The sequence below is a fragment of the Fundulus heteroclitus genome, chromosome 10, assembly GCF_011125445.2.
Source record: "Fundulus heteroclitus isolate FHET01 chromosome 10, MU-UCD_Fhet_4.1, whole genome shotgun sequence".
In the NCBI taxonomy this organism is placed as follows: Eukaryota; Metazoa; Chordata; class Actinopteri; order Cyprinodontiformes; family Fundulidae; genus Fundulus; species Fundulus heteroclitus.
Window position 1 is genome coordinate 13,747,483 of NC_046370.1, and position 20,660 is coordinate 13,768,142.

Consider the following 20,660-nt stretch of genomic DNA (forward strand, 5'->3'; position numbering starts at 1 on the left):
TTTTTTATATGTAAAACACCATCCGTGCGTGAAAATAACCCGTTAGCTTGTTTGGCCGTGTTGCTTACAACCAGCCATGTCAGCCATTCTGGTGCCACAGACGCGGTTTCCCGTATCTCAGGGCATTGACCTTCAGCCAACATCTGTTGCTGGTTTTTCCTTTTATTCTTCTTGACCAGCGTCTGTTGTTAAGAGGGGGATCCGTAGCGGGGGGGGCCCGTACCAGTCGTTGGGTGCTGCTAGTTTCAGAAATTGATGCTAATTTCATTTTTGAAACTGCAGAGCGAGTTGCACTCATTAGATTAAAGCATGTTTCCAGGAGCACGGCATGTTCTGTGTTAAGAAACGAGTGGGCACGGTTTCTCGTTTCTGAGGCAACAACAAAAAAAAAAAAAATGCTCATCGGGAAATCTCAAATCTTGCGTAATGGCTTATGGAAGAACGAAAATGTCCGGATTTCTGTAATCTAAAAAAGCCGTGACCCGACGATCCAGGCAACGCGCTGCCTGTGTGATCCGCAGGGTAATTGGGACTACAGCGTGCCTTTCATGCTTATGGCTCAGCATTACTCTGCAGTCTGAGTCACTTAGCGCTGTTGTTCCTTCCCTTCATTGCTGCTGTCCATGTATGTATGCGCCCGGGTGCCTGTATAGGTTTCCGTCCTGCTTAACACATCTGGATGTGTTTAGCTCGGCCTGAGTTCCTCAACACAAACCCACAGGCGTTACATAACCCCCCTCTCTTTTATGTAATGACTGCTGCAGCTCTCCGGCTGAATTTGCCCTCTCTCGTTTCTTTTTTTTTTTTTTTCCTGCCCCACACCCTGTCCTGTTGGTCGGCTCCATCCGTAAATCCTGCGTCCCAAAAACGTGTTCTTCCTGGTCAAGATGGATGCCGGCAGCTGTCACCCCCGTCTTCACCTGGAAGAAAGAACAGTTTTCAGCCTCGTTAATGCTTGAGTTAAGATAGTTTTTCAGCTTTGCATTTAAAAAAGTTTCAAATCTTTGATGTAGAAAAGGGTGCCGGCAGGTTTTTATCCGTTTTGTCCTTTTTTATTGGTAAAAATTGAATTGGAAATTGTTATATTTCATGCAGAAATCCATGTAAGTTCAGCTCTGTTTGGCTTTTCTCGAAAGGTTTTTGTGCAGGAAAGCAGTGTGAATGCTAAATCTGTGGACTTTAACGGTGGCGATGTCTTTTAGTTTTTATAACGATACACTGATGAAATTCCAGCTTCCAATTGTTAGGATCTATAACAAACATTTGTCCTGTGAAAGAAAACTCTGCAGTTGAACAAGGCGAGCTATTTCAGAACAAAAGCAATGATTACAGCTGAATTTTGACACCGTCTCTAGGATGCTGTGTGTTCAGAGGCATTAGTGGAGTTAGCTTTGCTAACTTTCCCCGTCGTGTTAGCAGACCTTTGCCAGCATTTCCTTATTCAGCCCGTTCCATTCCAGACAGAACCGGAGCGCAGAACTGAGCAGCTTCCTTTCTGTTGTCTTTTTTTTTTTTTTTGTAGTCTCTGTAGCAGCCTGAGCAAACAGCTGACACGCTTCCCAAGAGAATAGTTTCCTTTCTTGAAACTTCTTACACCTTTTTTATGCTTCTTCTAACAACTCCCTGATACTTCCACCGCGAGGATTGTTGCTGCCAGTACAACCTGGGGAGCTAAGCGTGGTGCCTTCACTGACGCTGCAACGTTCCTGTTGGGTAGGTCCTGCCCTGATCAGAGCGGGTCAAGCGTAAAGTTGTCCATTTCAATTCCTCAGTCCATCTATTAACGTTTTGTCTGATATTTATCTCTTTTTTTGTGCATCTTCCTTTAGTTTCTGTCTAAAAATGTTAGATTTACTTTAAAGGACAATAGTTTTTTAACAAGAACAATGTTCTACGCCAGGGGTGTCAAACATACGGCCCGTGGGCCAAATGTATTATCATTATTCAAAAAAAAATGTTTATTTTTTTTTATTTTATTTTTTTTTTATCCAGTGTCCTGTCTGGCAATGTGGCAATAAGAATTAACTTGTCTTAATGCCAAAAAGAGCTCATCAGATTTGACTTTCACAAGTGGAGCAGTACTGCTTTTGCCATAGTGCTCCGCTTGATTTATGAATGTGAATAGTTTTATTATGATTCATGCGGGGAATATCTCAAATGATATGGACACTACAATGGGAAAGTAGGAGAGGAAAGGAAGAACAATAAGATCAAAAGAAAAGGTGAAAGAAAGAGGAGATAAAAGTAAGAGAATGATAAAATAATTATTGAAAAAAACATGTAATGTACTTAGTTTAATTGAAAATCTGCAGTTCCTATATTGTCCACGAGGTGCGCTGTTTTAATCAGCAGATGGTAGAACTGAGCTTCAAATGTGGAAAATTGATTTTAAATAATTTCTTAATTTTTATCTCATGTATTTTGTCATGCAGGACAGTGTTTTTAAGTTCCAAAAAATTTGACTAAATGTTTTTCAACATTGTACAATCACTGTGATCAGTTCTTATGCATAATGCACAAGTAAATGTTTAACTGAGTAAAAGTATTGTTGAAATTGCACATACTTTTCTTAAAAACACTGAGGTTATTCATAATATATTGTGTAAAAGTGAAATTCATTTAAATATAAAAATCAACAAAAAGTCCACTTTTATTAGCTCTATTTAATCTTGCAATGAGTTTACTCGTGTGGCCCTCCTGAGATCAGATTAAGCTGAATGCGGCCCCTAAACCAAAATGAGTTTGACAACCCTGTTCTACGCCATTTAATTTTTCTGAAATACTGTATTGTTTTTTGTTTTGTTTTTTAGCGCACAAATTTCCAGAAAAATAAGCTGCGGCATTAACGGCTGCTGCTCTAAGAGTTCCCTTTCCAAGTTATGATGAAAAGGTGACTCCCTCACCGTAAGCCTTGGCAGAATACATCAAGCTCTTGTTAGGCTGTCACAACGCCAAAAGCAAAAGCCCGCATAAGTGACCTTCACAGTTGGGCGCACCTAAACCTTTAACAACGTGTTTGCGTCAGGCTGCAGCGAGACCCTGAAATTGCAGGTTTCTCTCTTGTGTTTTCTGACGCGTCTCTGTGCGCTTTATACTTCAGTTGCGAACAGACGCACCACGATGTGAAGCAGTTGACCAACACTTTCAAATGACTTGGGTGACGGTGCGTCGGCTGGTTGACGGGGCTTTGAGAAGGGCTTTAATGCTCCACCAGAAGAATGGCGGCTCACGTTCTGCGCTACTAGACGGCAGCGGAGTAGTAAACCCAATTATTTCAGGGGCTACCGAAAGCAAACTGATGCCGTCTGCGTTGCTGCGGTGTGTAATCTCGTTCAGGGAAAAGTTGATCCACTGGGACGATGTCCGCGTTGTGGAGAATCAAGCTTTCAAAGAAGTAATACAAAGCTTTTGTTGGTTTGCAAGATTCTGCTGAAGAAATTAAATTATTGCTCAGAATAAAAAATAGAAACCAAAACACACCTTTTTGACACAAAAGCAGAGAAAATGTCAGTGTTCCCAAGTAAAAACGAGCAGTAATATGAAAAAAACGTAACTGGTTCTCTTTAGGGAAGCGTTATTAGGGGGTGAATTTGACTTCTTTTTCATAAAAGAAAGGATAAGTACAGTGTCCCACTCGTCCTCCCCCCCACCAGCACCACACAGCTGGACTGTTGTGACATGAAGTGGGTGAAGATGGAGGCTGGTACAGAAAGTTACAGCTAATGGGAGGAACCCTTTGACATTTGAACGCTTAGGGCTTGAACAGGTCAAGTGTAATTTAGAGGAGCCGCAACAACAAAAAAAAAAGGTGAAATTACCACTGCGACGCCGCTTCTGAGCCGGATTTTCAAATTAAAAAGGAGTATGTTGATGAAACATGGCAGCTCCAATCCACAGATGAGCACAAATACGGCCAGGTTTATTCGCTTTGGTCCGCTGCATGTTTAATGGATTTATTTGCAGCTGAAACCGCTGTGGAGTTTTCCTCTGATCTGCAGCACGTCCAACATTAGTTTGGTGGTTCGGTTCCACTTGTGGATGCTCACATTCTGAAGAAATGTTCCCTCTCCGTCTTGTTTTCGGTGCAAGAAAAAGCCTTGCTTTGAAAACACAAGATAGTGACCCAGAAACGCAGCCTCTGATTTCCCTCCTCCGTCTCAAGTTGAGATTTCTGTTCTTGTTCTGATCTGAGTAATTGTTTCAGTCTGACGTTTTGAATTTCTGCACATGGTTGAGAACTCTTTTTTTTCTCCCAGTTAATAGATTGAAGTTATTTAGATGGCAGTAAGGGAGCAAAGGCTTTTCGAATCAAACTGCATCGGTTGCAGATGATCCTAATGACCTTCACAGAAATGGGCCGTTTAAGAAACCCGCTTTCAACTTTATTAACAAAGCATAACTAAATACTACATGTCCCATGATGCACGGCGGCGGTTTGAGATTATTCCTGCTGCTGTCGTAAGAGGTTGGTCTGTTGCTCCCAGCCGTGGCCTGTGAAGACTTGTTGGTTGATTAGTAACTTGCCCCTTGTGTAGCGACATACCATTAGTCCAGTGTTCGTTTCAGTGGGACGCCTAGATCAGAAAATCCTGTCTGCGGAAACCTACAGGTACATCTAAAAAAAAAAAATTAGAATATCATGAAAAGGTTCAATATTTTCTTTGTCACTCACTACATAAAGTGAATCTCAAATAGATTCATTATGAATGGAAAGTGATATTTCAAGCCTGTAATTCTTGTAATCTTCAGGGTTCCCACGGGTCCTTGAAATCCTTGAAAGTTTGTGAATCTGAAAAAATTAATTCAAGGCCCTTGAAAGTTCTTGAAAACAGCCAAAAAAACACACATTGTCCTTGAAAGTCCTTGAATTGTTTTGTGGGGTTGAAAGTTCACACGGATGACAACTCATGTGTCATTATTTTACTACCACACGATCTTTTAAAATTATGTTGATTCCGCAGACTTTTAATTTGCAAAAGTACGTTCGCTCTTCTTCGTTAGTTGCTAGGCTATGGTTTAGGCCTACGTGCGTCCAATAGGTCACATTAACGCAGTGTTGCCAACTCAGCGACTTTGTCACTATATTTAGCGACTTTTCAGAGTCAAAGTCAAAAACTAGCTTAATCAAAGATGAAAGCCAAAAAGCCAAAAAAAACCACCTGAAACAAATTGATATAATTCTGAATATCTCAATGCTGCACTTTTTTCCATAAAATTCCATGAAACGGTAGGCTAATGTACATCTTATATGTAATGTAGTATGGCATAGCCATGTACTGTGGATATAAATGTAGGCTATGAATTTGATCAATATCAATGTAGGCTATAAATTAAGTCCACTTTCTTGCATTACTTCTGACCCAACAACTTCTATGCCGTTTAGTCTTTTATTGAATTTGCATTGTATTAATTAAAATATGATAACCTATTCAGCGGTCACAGTAGGTAAATGCCGCCATGTGCGGTCCTTGAATTTGAGGAAATTGGTCCTGGAACGTCCTTGAAAGGTCCTTTTTGAATTTGATGTTCACCAAGGTGTGGGAACCGTGAATCTTGAAGATTATGGCTTACAGATAATGAATAACCCAAATTCTGTGTCTTAGAAAATTTGAATCTTGTGAAAAAGGTAACTATGGGCGCGCTTGTGGCGCAGCAGGTAGCGCGACCCATGTACCGAGGCCTTAGTCCTCGACGCGGTCGACCCGGGTTCGAATCTGTCCCGCGGTCCTTTGCCGCATGTCTCTCCCCCTCTTCCACCCCCCTTCCTGTCAGCCTACTTTCAGAAAAAGCGAGCCACTAGAGCCGCAAAAAATCCCCCCCAAAAAAAAGAAAAGAAAAAGGTATTGGTGTCTCCCTAAACATGGAATTAGCTCAGAACACCTGCAGAGGGTTCCTGGATGAGTAAGCTACACAATCATGGGGAAAACTGCTGACTGGACAGATGTCCAGAAGGCCGTCACTGGAACCCTCAACATGGGCGATAAGCCACAGTAGGTTTTAGCTAAATAAGCTGGTTGTTCAAGATGTCTGGTGGAGCATTCATGGGAGCATGTTCATGGGAGGTTGAGTGGATGTGGAAAGAGTGTGGTGAGAAAAGGCCAACTAACTTCAGTTTGTATTTAATTTGTAAATCATGACCCCCCAAGTCTGGAGGAAGAGTGGGGGGCGGGGGGGCGGGGGGGGGCAAAATCCACCTAGCTTAAACTGTAGTATACCGTTTCCACACTCCGTGATGATTTGGGTTGCCATGTCTGCTGGTGTGAGTCCACGTTCAACTTAGCCATCCAGCAGGACCGTTTAGAGCAGTGCTTCTCAATTATTTTCTGTTACGCCCCCCCTAGCAAGAAGAAAACTGTTCGCGCCCCCCACTCCACACCGTGACTATCCATCGCTGCATAAGATTTTATCTTTATTAACATTAAAGAAAAAAAAGAAAGACATATGGTGAAACTTACAAAGAATAACTTTATTAAATTGTGTTTTAAGAAATTAAAAATAAATAAATCCTTGTTTAAACTGTAAACATGTTTGACCAACTAATTGCACCATTGCAAAATTAAATCAGATCAATAAATATTTAATTATTATAATAACTAATAAACTACAAAAACTATATACTATATATATACTATATATAGTATATACTATAAACTATAAAAATAATAACTAATATATATTCAGTTCAGCAACATTAACTCAGGAGCACAATATATAAAACACTTGAACCTACAAAACCAAAATGAATTAAACAATTTGTGCTCATTTTTTCTTTCTTTTTTTGATCAAAATGAGGAGGCAGTATCAGCTCCTCTGCTATGGTGTGGGGCTTTTTGCACTGCGCAATTTGGTACGCTACCTTATATGATGCTAACAGCGCTCGGTGGTTTACTGAAGTAGCCTTCAGAAAGCGGGATGACTGTTGGCAATATTCAGCACGTTTTCGCTGGAAAAAACTCTAGCGGCTTATCGCCGTGATTGGGGTGTAACATATTTAGGTGACGCGCTAATTTATTTGGCTTCATGCTGTCCGCTGCGAGCATTTTTAGACACCTAACACAGCGGTCTTTCCTCTTCTCCAACCGTAGTCACCGTGAAGCCAAGCGCTAAATACGCTTCGTCTTATTTCCTCTTCTTAGCTTTCGGGTGACTTTCTTTTGTCTCATTATCTTTGTCTCTCTCCGCTTTCCTTTTCATCCCTGTTAAAAACTTTTTCATGTTGGGGGTTGTTATGTTGAATAACGGAGGCTGTAGACAGAACGCAGACGGAGCTTTCTGTTGACTCAACACTGGTAACCAAGGCAAACCTGTAAGTCGTAAAATGTTGCACTGTCGCAAACGTGACAAAAGTAACAATGAGAGCGCCACTGCCCCTACTGTAGTGGATGCGCAATTACACTTTATACTAGTACGGCCAAAAAAAAAAAAAAAAAAAAAAAAGCCTGTTCCCCAGGGTCACACGCGCCCCCCAGGTATTGCACCGCGCCCCCCCTAGGGGGCGCGCCCCACCATTTGAGAAGCACTGGTTTAGAGCAAGTCATGCTTCCTTCTGCTGACGGAGATGCTGGTTTCCTCTTCCAGTATGACTTGGCAACCTACCCGCCCTCTCAAAACAACCAAACGCTGGTTCAATGACCTCCTGATTGATTGGTAAGCTGACCTGACCCCAAACCCCATAGAGAATCTACAGAGCAGTGGTCCCAAACTCCAATTCTGTAGGGACGGGGTCCTGCAACCTTTACATGCGTTGGCCATCCTAAAACGAGATGTGCTTGTATTTATGCTCAGGACTTGTGATTTATTGGGAAATGGTGGTGCTTAAAGGATGAATTTATTGTGGAGATTTAAAGAAATGAACAAATTGTGGGAACAGTTCATTAGGGTTCAATGAATAAATAAGTGTTGTTTCCTTCAGGAACCTGAACGTTCAACTCTGAGACATCTCCTGAACTGATTATTTGTTGGTTAATTGTGGTGTTTTCTGTGGCCAGCTCTCGTTCTAGGGACCTGCTGGGTTTTGGGCTCGGAGCTGGGCCACGTTTTTTCGGGGTCAGTACGGCGTTCTGGTTCCCGGCGCTAAAGCACATGTGCGCCGCATCCAGAGAAGCGCCACGCTGCAGAATGTGCTGACAGCCAGGAAACGGCAGCTGTAGCGACTGCCGTTGGTGCTTTGTGTGTTGTAGCAGGGGGAGGGAACACTTCCCAGGGTGGGGGGATGTGAAGCAATGGCTCCTCTTCCTCATTCTTCTCTACGCCTCTGATGATTGCGGTGATTGGACGTGTGATGGCCAATAAGTTATTCAGATTTCATTCCTGTGTTCCTTTCACTTTCCTTCTGTTCCCTCAGAGCCTTTTCGTTTTCTACAGACGATGGTCTTTTAAGTCTCCAGTTGTGCTGAAGGCCATTTGTCAGCATCTTTGCATTTTTTGTCTTTCTGTGAAATCAATAAAGACAAATAGATTTTTCAATTGGAGTTTATAGATTATCTATAAAGAATTGAGGACATCAGCTGGCAGGATATGCAGTTAAAATATGCTGATTTAGATTGATATGCTTTATGAAAAATTTGTATAAACAAGATTAATTTACCCTCCTAAGGCTGTATGATCCGGTTTGTGAAAGTTAAAACATAAAAGCAAAAACCAAACTTCAATTAAAAATAATAATAATAATTCTAACTAGACTATTTTACGTTTTAACATTCACTTTTCACCGTTTGATTGCAAAGATTTTCCTCCCACTTCATTTTCTATTAATATCCCAGAATACAGCTTTGTATGAACTTCTAATTTATCTCTTTCTGTTATTTATCCATGTTTCTCTTTGTTTCTGTCTTTCCTTGTTAATCATTTGTTGTATTTTGAAGGCTACCTGGCTTCTTTTTTTTTAATTCTTTACTGAATGAAAAGCTCTTTAATTCTACATCTGCCAGAGTTTATAATAATTTTAAGCATAACTTTATTCAGTGCACGGTAATTATATTACATTTGGAATCCGTTTCATATGATCCATTCATGCAGTCTGTCTAGCAACAAAAATGTGTTTTTTCAAGAGAAAAGCCACCTGTTATCAGTGATTGACTCAGGAAGGTGGAATTTTGTTTCCAGCAGGCAACCTTTTGGCAATCAGAACAAACTGTGTTTTTGTAGGACACACGGAAACGACCACTGAGCCGTTTACTTGCTGAGAATGTGCTATATTAATATATATTTAGCATTATTGTTTATATCAGTCGTATTTAAACAGATGTGCTCACCCTCATATTTGTATTAGGCCTGTTGGCGGGGCGCCACATCAGGATAATAGTAGGGGAAACAATGTAGTGCAGTGAAACTTAGAGTTTAGGCTCTTTTAACACACACTGGCCTTAAAAAGGACAGGCGGTGACAATTATTACTCTTGTTGATTTTTAATTTTTGTTTGAACTGGGGTCTCCTGGGGAAACTGCACAGTATAAAAAGTCCCTATTTTCCTATAACTCATTCTGTAGATTCACAGGCATAGACTCGCTGGCCACCTTATTGGTTGCAATTTGCTAGTGGCAGGTTCTGCCCTGCTTTTCAGAACTGCCTTGATCCTCTTGATTCAACAAAACATTCCTCCAGATTTTGGTCCATATTGACATGATGGCATCGCCCAATCAGTGAAGGTTTGTCAGCTGCACATTTAGGCTGCGTGTTTCATCACATCTCAACGGTGCTCTACAGGTATGTGATCTGGTGACTGTGGAGGCGTTTGTCGCATGTTGAACTCATTATGTGAAAAGTAACCATTTCATAACCGGCGTCAGCCTTAAGGCTAGAGTCGGCGATTTTTCCTGAAGTTTTTTTTTGAATAACCACGCATGCGCATACTTAGCTTGCTCTTCTGCTCCTCAGGTGGGTCGCGTGAAAAAAAATCTCCCAAATCCACTCTGGTCTTAATTCTTTCTACTGAGGCCGTCTTTCTCTTTTCACAAACTTGTATGTGGTTCATATCTTGTGACTCTCAGGCATGTTCAAAGTATACGATGAGAGCAGCGGAGCCACAATGAACGGCTAACACCGAAGCTAACTGCTAAGTTAACTGGATACATAAACATAAACAAGTGCGCGTGCCCTGTTCTCAAGCGGAAACTAACATGGAACGCACACTGGCATTACGTGAGTGTATCAAAAAGTTTGTCATTTGGGACAACTAATAGATGAGGTGAGACCCCCCCAGAACTTGAAGGACAAAGGAGAGTGAGAGCAGGACCAGAACTATGACAAAAACCTGCCCTGCAGTCCAAACGGCAGTGATTGGTCAGTTTTTACAGGCCTGCAGCTCCCACAGAGATTTCTTTTTTTCTTTTATTGAATTTTTTAATGACTACTTTCAGGATGGAAGGACCATTTTACTCAGTAATCCTGTTCAGAAACGCTTTTTGTTATTACCAACTATAGCATTAACTGTTGAAACAAAGCAATATAGATCCATGCTTGTTAAAATCTAACCGTGCTGCCTAAATGTTACCGCTGAAATTGAGACCAGTCATACCAGGCAATGTTTCTTCCAGCCTGTTGTCTGATTTATGGAAAACCTGTGTGAACTTAAGCCTCACATTCCTGTTCTTCTGACGTCGAAGCGTCGAAGTTTGACAAGAATCTTCGTAGTTGATGCTTCCCATACTTTTGTTGTAATGAGTTAATATCAGGATTGTCAAAATTGACATAATCAATGCTGAAGAAATTATTTACGCAAAGTTACAGATTTTTGTTCAAAATTGATTAAAAACTGACCTATTCACACTTGCCCAAGTTGTCCCACTTCTTCGGACCGCAGTGCTGCAATAACAGGGATCATCTCAACAATGATCCATTGCTGATAGTTTAAGCTAGAAAAAAAAAAACATACGCGACCCTCTTTATCGACAAACATGTTGTTCGGAGGAACTTCCCCCTAAAAGGCAGTCGGATAAGGAAAAAAAGAAAATGCAGCATGCTAAGCTGTTGTCACAAGGTAACGCTACGACACTGATGTTTGAGGGCAATGCAAAAAAAGGTCAGAAAAGCTCCTGTATCTACAGCCGTGACTTAAACTAACACTAGCTGTTTAAATATTAGCTTCATGGGCACAGGCAGCCCAATGACATAATTCTGTCGGTCGAAAAAGCCGCCGGAGGCTAATAAGACGAGTTATGGTGGAGCCAGAACGAAGCTGACAAATGCAGCAGGAAGAAAAGTAGGAACCTGTAAAAGCCTAGCCTATAAAATGCTGTGCAAAATTACCAGAAAGACAGGAATTGTACAGGGCTGCTGCTGAATACAATTGCATAAACCAGATCCTTACAAAAACAGTGTTGTATGTGCCAGATCTGTGTTTGGTTGGTTGGTGTGAGATAAGAATGGTAATTTGTCCCTCAGTAGTAACATTTAATTGTATCAGCAGCAGATTGACTGGCAAGTGAAAGCACAAAGTTGCAAACAAACAATAAGCAATTATCATGAAATAGTTGCATGACTGAATCAAAGCTAAGCACTTCCATAAAGGATAGTAACACATATATATTGTTGTTCTACCAAACAAGGAAGTAGCACTTAAAATATTTCTCTAAACAAAGACAGAATTGTCCCCTACTAATTGGTTTTGCTCTATTAAAGGAAGTTTAAGTTAAGTTTGCCATATTGAATTGAATCGTGTTTTTTGCCCTTAACATTGTGCCTTAGAAAGTTTTTTTGTTTTCCTTGGTATTGAAAATAAAATGATAGTATCGTGACAACCCTACTTGGTATTTGAACTGATGTTTCCCGTTTGCCACCTCTTTGCCACTTTCTTTTTTTATTTCCTCTAAAAAAAAAATATTTTTTGTCCACCCAACAGCCACTGGATGTTTTTTCCTTCTCAGATCATTCTCTGTTAACCAGAGCGACTGCTGTGGCGTTTCGCTGCTTCTCTGGACGGATCCACGCAGCAGAACGATGCGTATTGCTGGGTTGTTCGTCATGCTAACAGCTAGCGTTAGCTTCTGATGTTCAGGTGGTTCAGGAGATTTACTGGCCTTTTTTTATGTTGCTCTCTTAACATCCGCGTCGTGCTCTTCTGTGTCGTACTGTAATTTCAGCCTAATTTTAACAACTTTCATCTTAACTGTCCGTTACGCTGAAATGCTCTTGCGAGATCCCCGTCAGTAGAGCCTGCAGTCATTAGACCAGTCTATCTGGCTCCAACAACAACGTCTTCCCCATTGTGATGCTCCGTTTGCTCTTGAGCAAGTCGCCTTCACCTACTTGCTTAAATACCGTCTTGAGACATGTTTTAAAGTCTCGTTACCAGTTTCTCCTTTTTGTTTTTATAAATTAAACTCTGTGTTTAACTCCGGGCTACATTTAAACAGTTTACTATGAAAATTTCGTTGCTGCTTTTTGCGGCCCCTATGTGCCGTGGATGAGCAAATAAAAGGAATGAGATAACAAGAGGGAGGAATATTTCCCAGGGCGAACGTTTGTGTACGACATGCAGAAAGAAAGAAATGCAGAGCGCGTTGAACGCCTCAAATCACTCTGCATGCAGGTTATGCTAAGTTGGATAACTTGCTAATCAGCTGCAACAGGCCCATGGTCTTTAAATGTTTGCAGCAACGACTACTAGTGTTGTTTTGATACCAACATTTTGGCACTGGTACCAACGTGTATTTTGATAGTTTTCGATACTTTTCTCAAATTAAAAGAGAAGTCAAAAGTGCTTGGGTCGGGCCGTACTTGGACAATTTTTAATTAGGAGATCATTGTCATAATATTGCCAGAATAAAGCGATGATGATATGTGAGTAAAGTTGTGATATTGACAGAAATAATGCTTCTGTATTGAGGAGAAAGCTTTGATTATCAAGATCCGACATGATCAGCTCAAACAAACTGCAGTCACAGCCTGCGCCGAGCATTTTAAACACAGGCTTCTCTCTTCAAGCAGAGATTTTATTTTCGTGCAACAACGGTTCAGTGAAAAAAGTATTATATTAACATCCCGCTTTGTAGACCAGGGCAGGATCGGCAGCAGCTTTGCACATTGGAACGGGTCTCCTCCTCTTCGCGCCTTCAGCTGGCGGGCTGCAGGCAGCGGCGCTTACTGCTCGCTAAAAACAGTAAACGGCAGACCGGTCGATGCTGAGACGTGTTGTCGCCGGAGTCTCCAACAGCACAGAGAAAAGGCACTAGACTTGTTGCTTTTCTGAAAAAGTCACTAGAGGGGTCTGAAATCTTTCTAAATCTAGTAACTTAGCTGTTTTGGCAACAGTGTCTCTCTCACGCTCCCCAACTTACGGAGCTGCAAGTACCGGTCCCATCCAAACGCAGCATAGTACCGTTTTAAATGCAGCAGTACTCCGGTACAAAATTAGCCGAACAACGCTACCGACTACATTCCTGCAATGATTTCGGCTTAATCTCGCCTTCTTCAAAGTCTATTTTTGTGCTCTCTGGTCTCGGTCTAGGTGCTCTTTAATGTAACGCTACTAAATGCGTAGCTGGTGTCCTGTTGTGCTGTATTCTCTTATCGACACCAACACATGTTATGCAAAACTTATACGGCACAACAGTTACCGACCAGAGTCCAAGCACACTGACGGTAATACAACCCGGTTATTCAGCCGCTAACCTTCCAGAAGCCGCTTTAGATGAGGGATGAGCAGCGTCCTTGGACCATTTATACGTCATCCTCACCAGGCAGTAGTGTGCTAACGGCAACCACAAGCAGGCAGTAACGCACAACAGCAACTGTCCGCTCAGATACGGAAAACCCAATCAGCCGTTTAGCTTTAAATAAAGTTTATGATGGCTGCGTGTGGCGACCATCTCTGCTGCCAAATAAAAACAAACTTCAGTTCAGCTCATAGTGTTGGAGATGGCAGTATTTTAGAGTAATTAGCTTTTCATCAGCGGTGCCAAGCTATTTTATTTATCTGCTGGATGAAATAAACTTCTCATAGGCGTGTCTTTGATTCCTTATGTTTTTAGGCAGGTCAACGCTGCTGTTCTCTCTTCAGAAGTTTGAATTCCCCTCCTTCTGTTTCCGTGTGAATTCCTGTGACCGTTTTCCAGCTCCCCCTCAGGGACGGTACGCCCGGTTCATTTTCCCCTCCGCTGCTTCTGATGTCCGCCCAGAACCCCTCGCCGAATCGCACCGTGAAGGCCGACAGCAGATCGAAAAGGCCGAACACACTTTAGCAACATATGCAGGGGCGGTTCTAGGCAGGGGCCAACAGGGGCCCATGCCCCTGTAGAAATGGTACTGGCCCCTGTTATGGCCCCTGTACTAAAGACATAACATTAAATGAACTTCTCATAATTATTTGCAATGGCAAAGAAACCATAACTGATTGGTCACTTTGACCAATTTTATTTTTTACCTATACAGTTTTACTCTAAGAAGGATTTAGAAATTAAGATGTTTCACGTTTAACTTTAGCCGTATTGAGCTGGGGGGCAAGGTTTTCAACTGCTAGATCTGGTGTCTGAAACCTGCTCTTCCAAAACCACAAGTGGATTCACTTAATATTATACAGTTAAATATTGCCATTTTATTGTTTCACTTTTTTGTTGTGTGCCCCTGTGAAAAAACACTGGCCCCACCTTGGCCCCCCTGGTAAACTTGGTCTAGAACCGCCACTGAACATATGGATATCAATGAGCCACTTTGAACAGTGCATACCCCTCTGATTCACCGTGCCATTGCCCCGGATTGTCGCAGTATCTGTCACCGTGTCGTCTGCGCAGGGAGTGCGTGATTGTTTACCTCAGCAGAACAGGATTCAGTGTGCAGAAGAGCAAAAGGAAGTGGCGCTAAGCAGGAAATACTGCAGCTGAATTCTTAGCTGTTTGTCTTTGACGGTGCATAAAGAGGCAAATGTTGCCGTTTAAAAAAAAAAAAAAAAAACACGGGAGGAATCAAGTGATCCTTGTTGAAACTGATCGGCTGCTCTGAAGGCGCAGGACCGCTGTCTCTGATCAGCTTCTCAATAAGGCAGGGTCCCGGCTAGGATTATTGGTTATCCCGGCGTCTGCTTCTCTGCTTCCTGACCCAGCCCCACCCCCCTCCAGCGCTCTGTGGCCTGTAGATTGCTTTTAAAGCCCGTCTGTTCGTCTGCAGACTGCCAGAGCTTCCCAGCCCCCGTTGTCCCCATTTTCCACCCCTCTGCATTCGCCCCTCGCGCTCTCTCGCCGCCACATTCGCTCGGCAGACGCCAGCCACGTCCTTTTTGAAGACTTGCAGAACAGCGATTGGGGTGTAAAGGGAGAAAAAGGCACAGGAGTGCTAAGTCTATCTTTGTCTACTAACTGAGTCATTATTTTCATTGTTCAGCTGCAGTCGCTGTGGCCTACATTTGGTAGGAACAGCGCCCCTTGTGGTCGCTGCCTCTCGGTGCTGGAGCAGACATTTTCCTCTCATGTCTGCCTTTGAAATGCCCATTCTGTGTGTCATACTGGTAAAATGGAGTACCCAGCTCTTAGCTCTGACGCCGGGAGACAGCAGCATCACAGAAAAACACTTGTATTGTTTTTCCGCTTCATTTGCAAAAGACGTTTGGGGGTGTTTTTTTTTGTGTTTTGTTGGCTTCAATGAACACCCGGCTCCCTGCAGCTGCCATTAGTGGGTGTTATCTGTAATGCTGATTCACTGACCTCTGCAGTCTGAAAGGGGAAATGCTTTAATGATCAGTGTTTATTATTAGTACCGTCTCACATGTAAAAAGATGACCTTACTTGCCTCTACACTATGGAACCTACTAAGGAATTTACAGCAGTTGAAAATATGACAGTAAAAACTTAATTTTGTGTGTTTGTGTGTTAAATACCGTCTTGAGACATGTTGAGGCTCAGCTATAAACATTTTTTCCCCCCTTACAGATGGAAGCGGGCAGAGAGCCGCTACACGGTAGAGAGAGCCGGTATCATCAGCCACTGGAACTGGCTCCAGGCCCACATCTCGGACCTGGAGTACCGCATCCGACAGCAGACGGACATCTACAGACAAATCCGTGCCAACAAGGTATTTTTGTTTTTGTTTTGATCATCTCTGCACACGGCTGCTGGATAATCGTTGAATTTCCAAGTTTTTTCACATTATTCCAAACTATTGTTTTGTTTATTACATAGTTAACACTGGTCTGTTTAACTAAACCAGAACGATCTGGTTTGTAATTGTGTATATATGTTTTTAAGACTAGTGTTTTATGTCTGACACCATTTCAGCCCTGATACAGAGATGCATTGAGAAATCGGCAGATTTCATCCTTAATTAGCAGTGACCAGTGATGAGGTGGCTGCAAACTCCAAACCTTTGTTTCTTGCTTAGTAATTGCATCATGCTAGGAATGATCATCTTAAATTACCAGCAACATTCTTTGATGTGTAAATTAATACCGAGGGAAGACAAGTTAATATTAGCTGTTTTCAGTATCAGTGAGGTATAACGTGTTGTTAAATAATGAAGTCGGTGCAAGCATAGAGCAGTAAGAAGGAAACACACACTGTGAGACCGAGGGAAAGAACAGGAAGGCTAAATGAGTGCAGCAAAGTCGCTCTGCTTTATCTTTTTGAGCTTTGAACTTTCATTTGGAACATGCATAATTTTGAAATGTTGGCTTTTTATAGCCTTTTGGAAACCTGAATGAGGGCAGGTCTGTTTTTTTTTTTTTTTTTTTTTTTTAGGGAATGAACATGGAGGCTGCTGTTTTTAGAAATCATATATAACTACAAATGCAACACATTGCAAATTAACAATCTGATAATTTGGTCTTTATATTGAGATACTGTTTTATTAATATTACAACCACTGGACCCCTATATTATAGGGCTGATAGATCATACAGTGGTGATATTGTTAAATATTGTGATAATTCAGTTGCAAAAAAACAAAAGCATTTATTTTAGCCATTACTTGCTTGTCTGTAAAGCCCCAGTTCCACCGGCTCAGTTTGGCCGCGCACCGCCCTGCTTCGCCTGCTTGAGTGTTTCAGGAGCTTTTTTTTTTTTACCAGGGCCAGTCTGGGTTTCTGCTGCCATGCTCAAGGGCAGGGTCAACCCTTGTGGACTCGAGCAGAGTTCTTTGTGAACACACTGCTTTTCAGTGATTGGCCAAGGCCGCGGAGAAATTAGAGGGTTTTCCTCAGAGGATATCCAGAAAAATTGAAGAGCCACAACATTAATATTAAGGTCCTCCATGAACGGAGAGGGTCAAACCGAAATATAATTTTACTAATTTCAAACCATCAACCAGGCCTGAAGGAAAAAGAGGAAAGGCACTTCAGCTTTTTATACCCAGACATGCTGTATCAGATCTGTGGATTTACTGAGGCTCTCTCTCATTTTACACCAAAAGCCAGAAGCCACCCGTGGGCTACTTTTGACAAAGATAACTTGGCGCCAATACGTTAAATCCAACCTATAAAGATAATTTCACTGCGTTTAAAAATCTTTCGTGCTATTAACGTGTTCCCGCCAGGCGGCTTTCCCTCTTCCAGCTATTTCTAGGCTAGTCAAAGCTAAACCGAGCGGGCAAGAGCCGAGCTTGGAGGGGCCAAACCGCCTGCATGGGGGGTTTAAGATGTTACTAACCCTCGCTGGGTGGCTTTTAGCTCACCTTTAGGCACCATCATCTGTGTCAGGTTGGGCGTTTCCTGGAGGAAGAGTCCGTCCATGACACTTTGAAAATCATTCCTAGCAAATACAATGTTCAAGGTTTCTCCCGCTGTAATATAAGCCTGTTGGGCTGCCCATTCACAAACTGTCGCTCTTCTTCCTGCAGCAGCAGCACTCACTTCTCCTCTTTGCAGCCGCACACACACACACACCTGACCCAAATAATGACGTTTCTAAGTCTAACATGTGGAGAACAGTTGTTGTTTGGACTCTCACTGTACATTATGCTCTCACCTGACACAGTTTGAAGCATTTTAATGACTTAGGGAGGGGAAAGTTTGGGCATATACTGATATTTTGATAGCGAAATGTAACTATATCACCGTCGCTATCCTTTATCTTTGTGGTTGTGGTTTAACGCTCCTCTCTTTGATTCACAGGGTTCTGTAGAGTTAGGAGGGCTCGCCCCCTGCACTGTGCTCACAGGCGGGACGGAGGTGAAGACGGAGGCTTTAAATGCTCAGGTAGCTAAGATGTTTTGTTTTCTTTCTGCCGACATTTTTAGGTTACTCACTACTGGGGTTCATGACTTGTTTGAAGAAGGGACTCACTTAAAACTTAATGTTGTGCCATTACCCACTGTTTGAAGTTATTTAATGTCAAATGAATAAGTCTAAGATGCCAAAGTTCATCTTAAAGAATGAGGTTAAAATAGCTTAACTAATTTGGTGTTTCAACCCATATACAATGCAAATCCTGAGTTAAACAAAACATTATTTGATAAAATTAAATTTTAAAGAATGATTCCCTCAGTAAAAATCTATGCCTTTAGGACGTTTGATTTTATTGCCGCAGTTATTCCTCCGGGAAGCTTAATGGGTTAACCCTAGTTATACAAAACCCTTAAGTTATACAAAACAACATTCATCTTCCCTATTAATGATGTACTAATGCTCGTAGCACTAACGAACGATGGCGGAGTGAAACGAAAACAAGCGTTACGCTTAAAACGAACCGTAGTTGCGTTGACTCAGTGGTAGCACTAATTTTACCCAGGAAGCTAATAGCGCTAATGCTAGCGGACATTCGGCGTCAATTTAAAGTACTTTTCAGTTTTATTTCATCGTAATGAGCCGGCCGGACAACACAAACATTAATATCCCATCGGTGTATAAAACCCCTATGAAAGTAAAGTTTGTTATAGCCGTAAAAACACACTCAAACAACAGCAAAGCCTGGTTTCCAGAATGCTAGCAGAAGCTAGTGTGTTAGCTCTGTCAAGCTTTGAAAACACATTAAATAAAGCATTCTAAGCTTTCCCTGTTTATTTCTCTGCCGTTGTCTCTGGTTGTGACAGCGGGGCGTCCAGTTGCAGTCAATTACTCCAGAGTAAAGCTGGTTATCTGAGCAGCTACAGCGAGCAGGTTAGCTAGTTCGAAGCGGGGGCTGTGAGGAGGCGGCTCCCACTCCTCCATGCGGCTCTCAGGCTGTAGGAAGCTCAGCGCTGCGGGGGCTGCAGCATGCAGAGGCTCACTCCCAGGGCTGCTGTTCTCCCGCACAGCTGAGAAAAATCACAAGGCTGGTTTCGGTATAGACGGATTCTTTACTCCAGCATCCGATTACGCAGATGATGGGCTGCAGCCTTGGCTTCGATGCAGCCTGTATATGTGGCGGTTCGCCGGACTCCAGTCGGATCCTCCGCTCCGCAGAGGGGGAGGAGAGTGTTTATAAAGAGGCAGTCCCCTGTGGGCCTGTAAAGCTCTCCCATTTCAGTAGCTTTAAACTTTACTCTGATTTTATTCCTCGTGGCTTGATTGCACAAGTATTAGTATTAATTTGAGAGATACTAAATGATTTTTCAGGTAAACATACAGCATTTGGGCTGCCCTTCACAAAAACTAGCCTATGTAACACGAGAGGGTCAGATCTGTCACTGAATGGGTCACATGACCCATTATAAGTTAAAACCACTGAGCTATATAATACACTGGAGCGCTAATCGCCCGCTGTTAGAACGAGTCGCTTTGAAGCCACCAGCCGCCATATTGGTACTCCCTATTTTCCTCCAGTAACTAGGGAATATGTGCGCTACAGCATGGAATAATGAGGATTTTTTTTTCATGTTCAGGGGAGGCTTAAAACTTTTAAAATGTCAAATGCCATATACTTTTATGTTCTAAAACTATCAAGTACTGAGAAAGTCATGTGCTGAAATATATTGCATTTTATTCATTTAAAAATACATAAATTTATAAATATATAAATAGCAATATACAAAAACATATGTTTACAAATATGTATACATATATATACATATAGACATGCACAAATATTTATATATACATATATGTATATTTAATATGAATAACATGTAAAATATTTCAGCACCTAATTTCCTAGTAGTTGATAGTGTTAGTACATCCACTGACTGTAGAATTACCTGTGAAATATTTTCAGACAGTCAGAAAACTGCTTGTTATTGCAACCAAATCCTATGGGATTCTGTGAGAGTAGGGAGTAGCAAGATGGCGGCCAGTGACTTCAGTTTTTCGGCAAAATCAGCACTCCAGTGTATTATATACTCAGTGGTTACAACACATTTAAAACAACCAGAGATTACTAAAGTACTGTAGGTTTTTCTGAGTTTTAAAATAAAACCAAATTTTTCCATGGATAAACTGAAATTATTTGGCTGACATGTTGTTTTAATAGGAAAATACAATATCCAAAGTGATAAATATTCGACGTATAATATAAAGCTGCAAAGTATTTTACTAAAGTGAAACCCTTATTTTTAAAGATCAAACTCAACACATACAGGGACAATAGGCCTTCGGTAGTCTGAGTCCCAGGAAACTCTGTATTTGTTAGCTAAATTGATTCAATGCAATTGGTATAATTCAAGTGTTTTTGTTTTTTCTTTATTTGGATTATCATGGCCTTTTAACTAGTAAAAACCAAAAAAAAGTATTACCCAAGACTAAGTTAAGAGGATCTTTAATACAGAGATGTCGGCTTCCTGAGACGTTTGTCCAGGCACTGCCCAGTATGTGGTTGTGGGTTATT

General features: G+C 41.8%; 1 protein-coding gene across 4 annotated transcripts in view; it reads left to right on the forward strand.

The window, feature by feature from the left end:
• The window catches only part of LOC105926445 (KAT8 regulatory NSL complex subunit 1), a 60,559-nt gene that overhangs the window by 26,162 nt on the left and 13,737 nt on the right, over positions 1-20,660 (forward strand). For all 4 annotated transcript variants that reach the window (XM_021316560.2, XM_012862774.3, XM_012862778.3 and 1 more), the window contains 2 exons: positions 15,861-16,002; positions 18,035-18,118. In XM_021316560.2, coding sequence (XP_021172235.2) covers positions 15,861-16,002; positions 18,035-18,118 — 226 coding nt within the window. The remainder of the gene's footprint in view (positions 1-15,860; positions 16,003-18,034; positions 18,119-20,660) is intronic.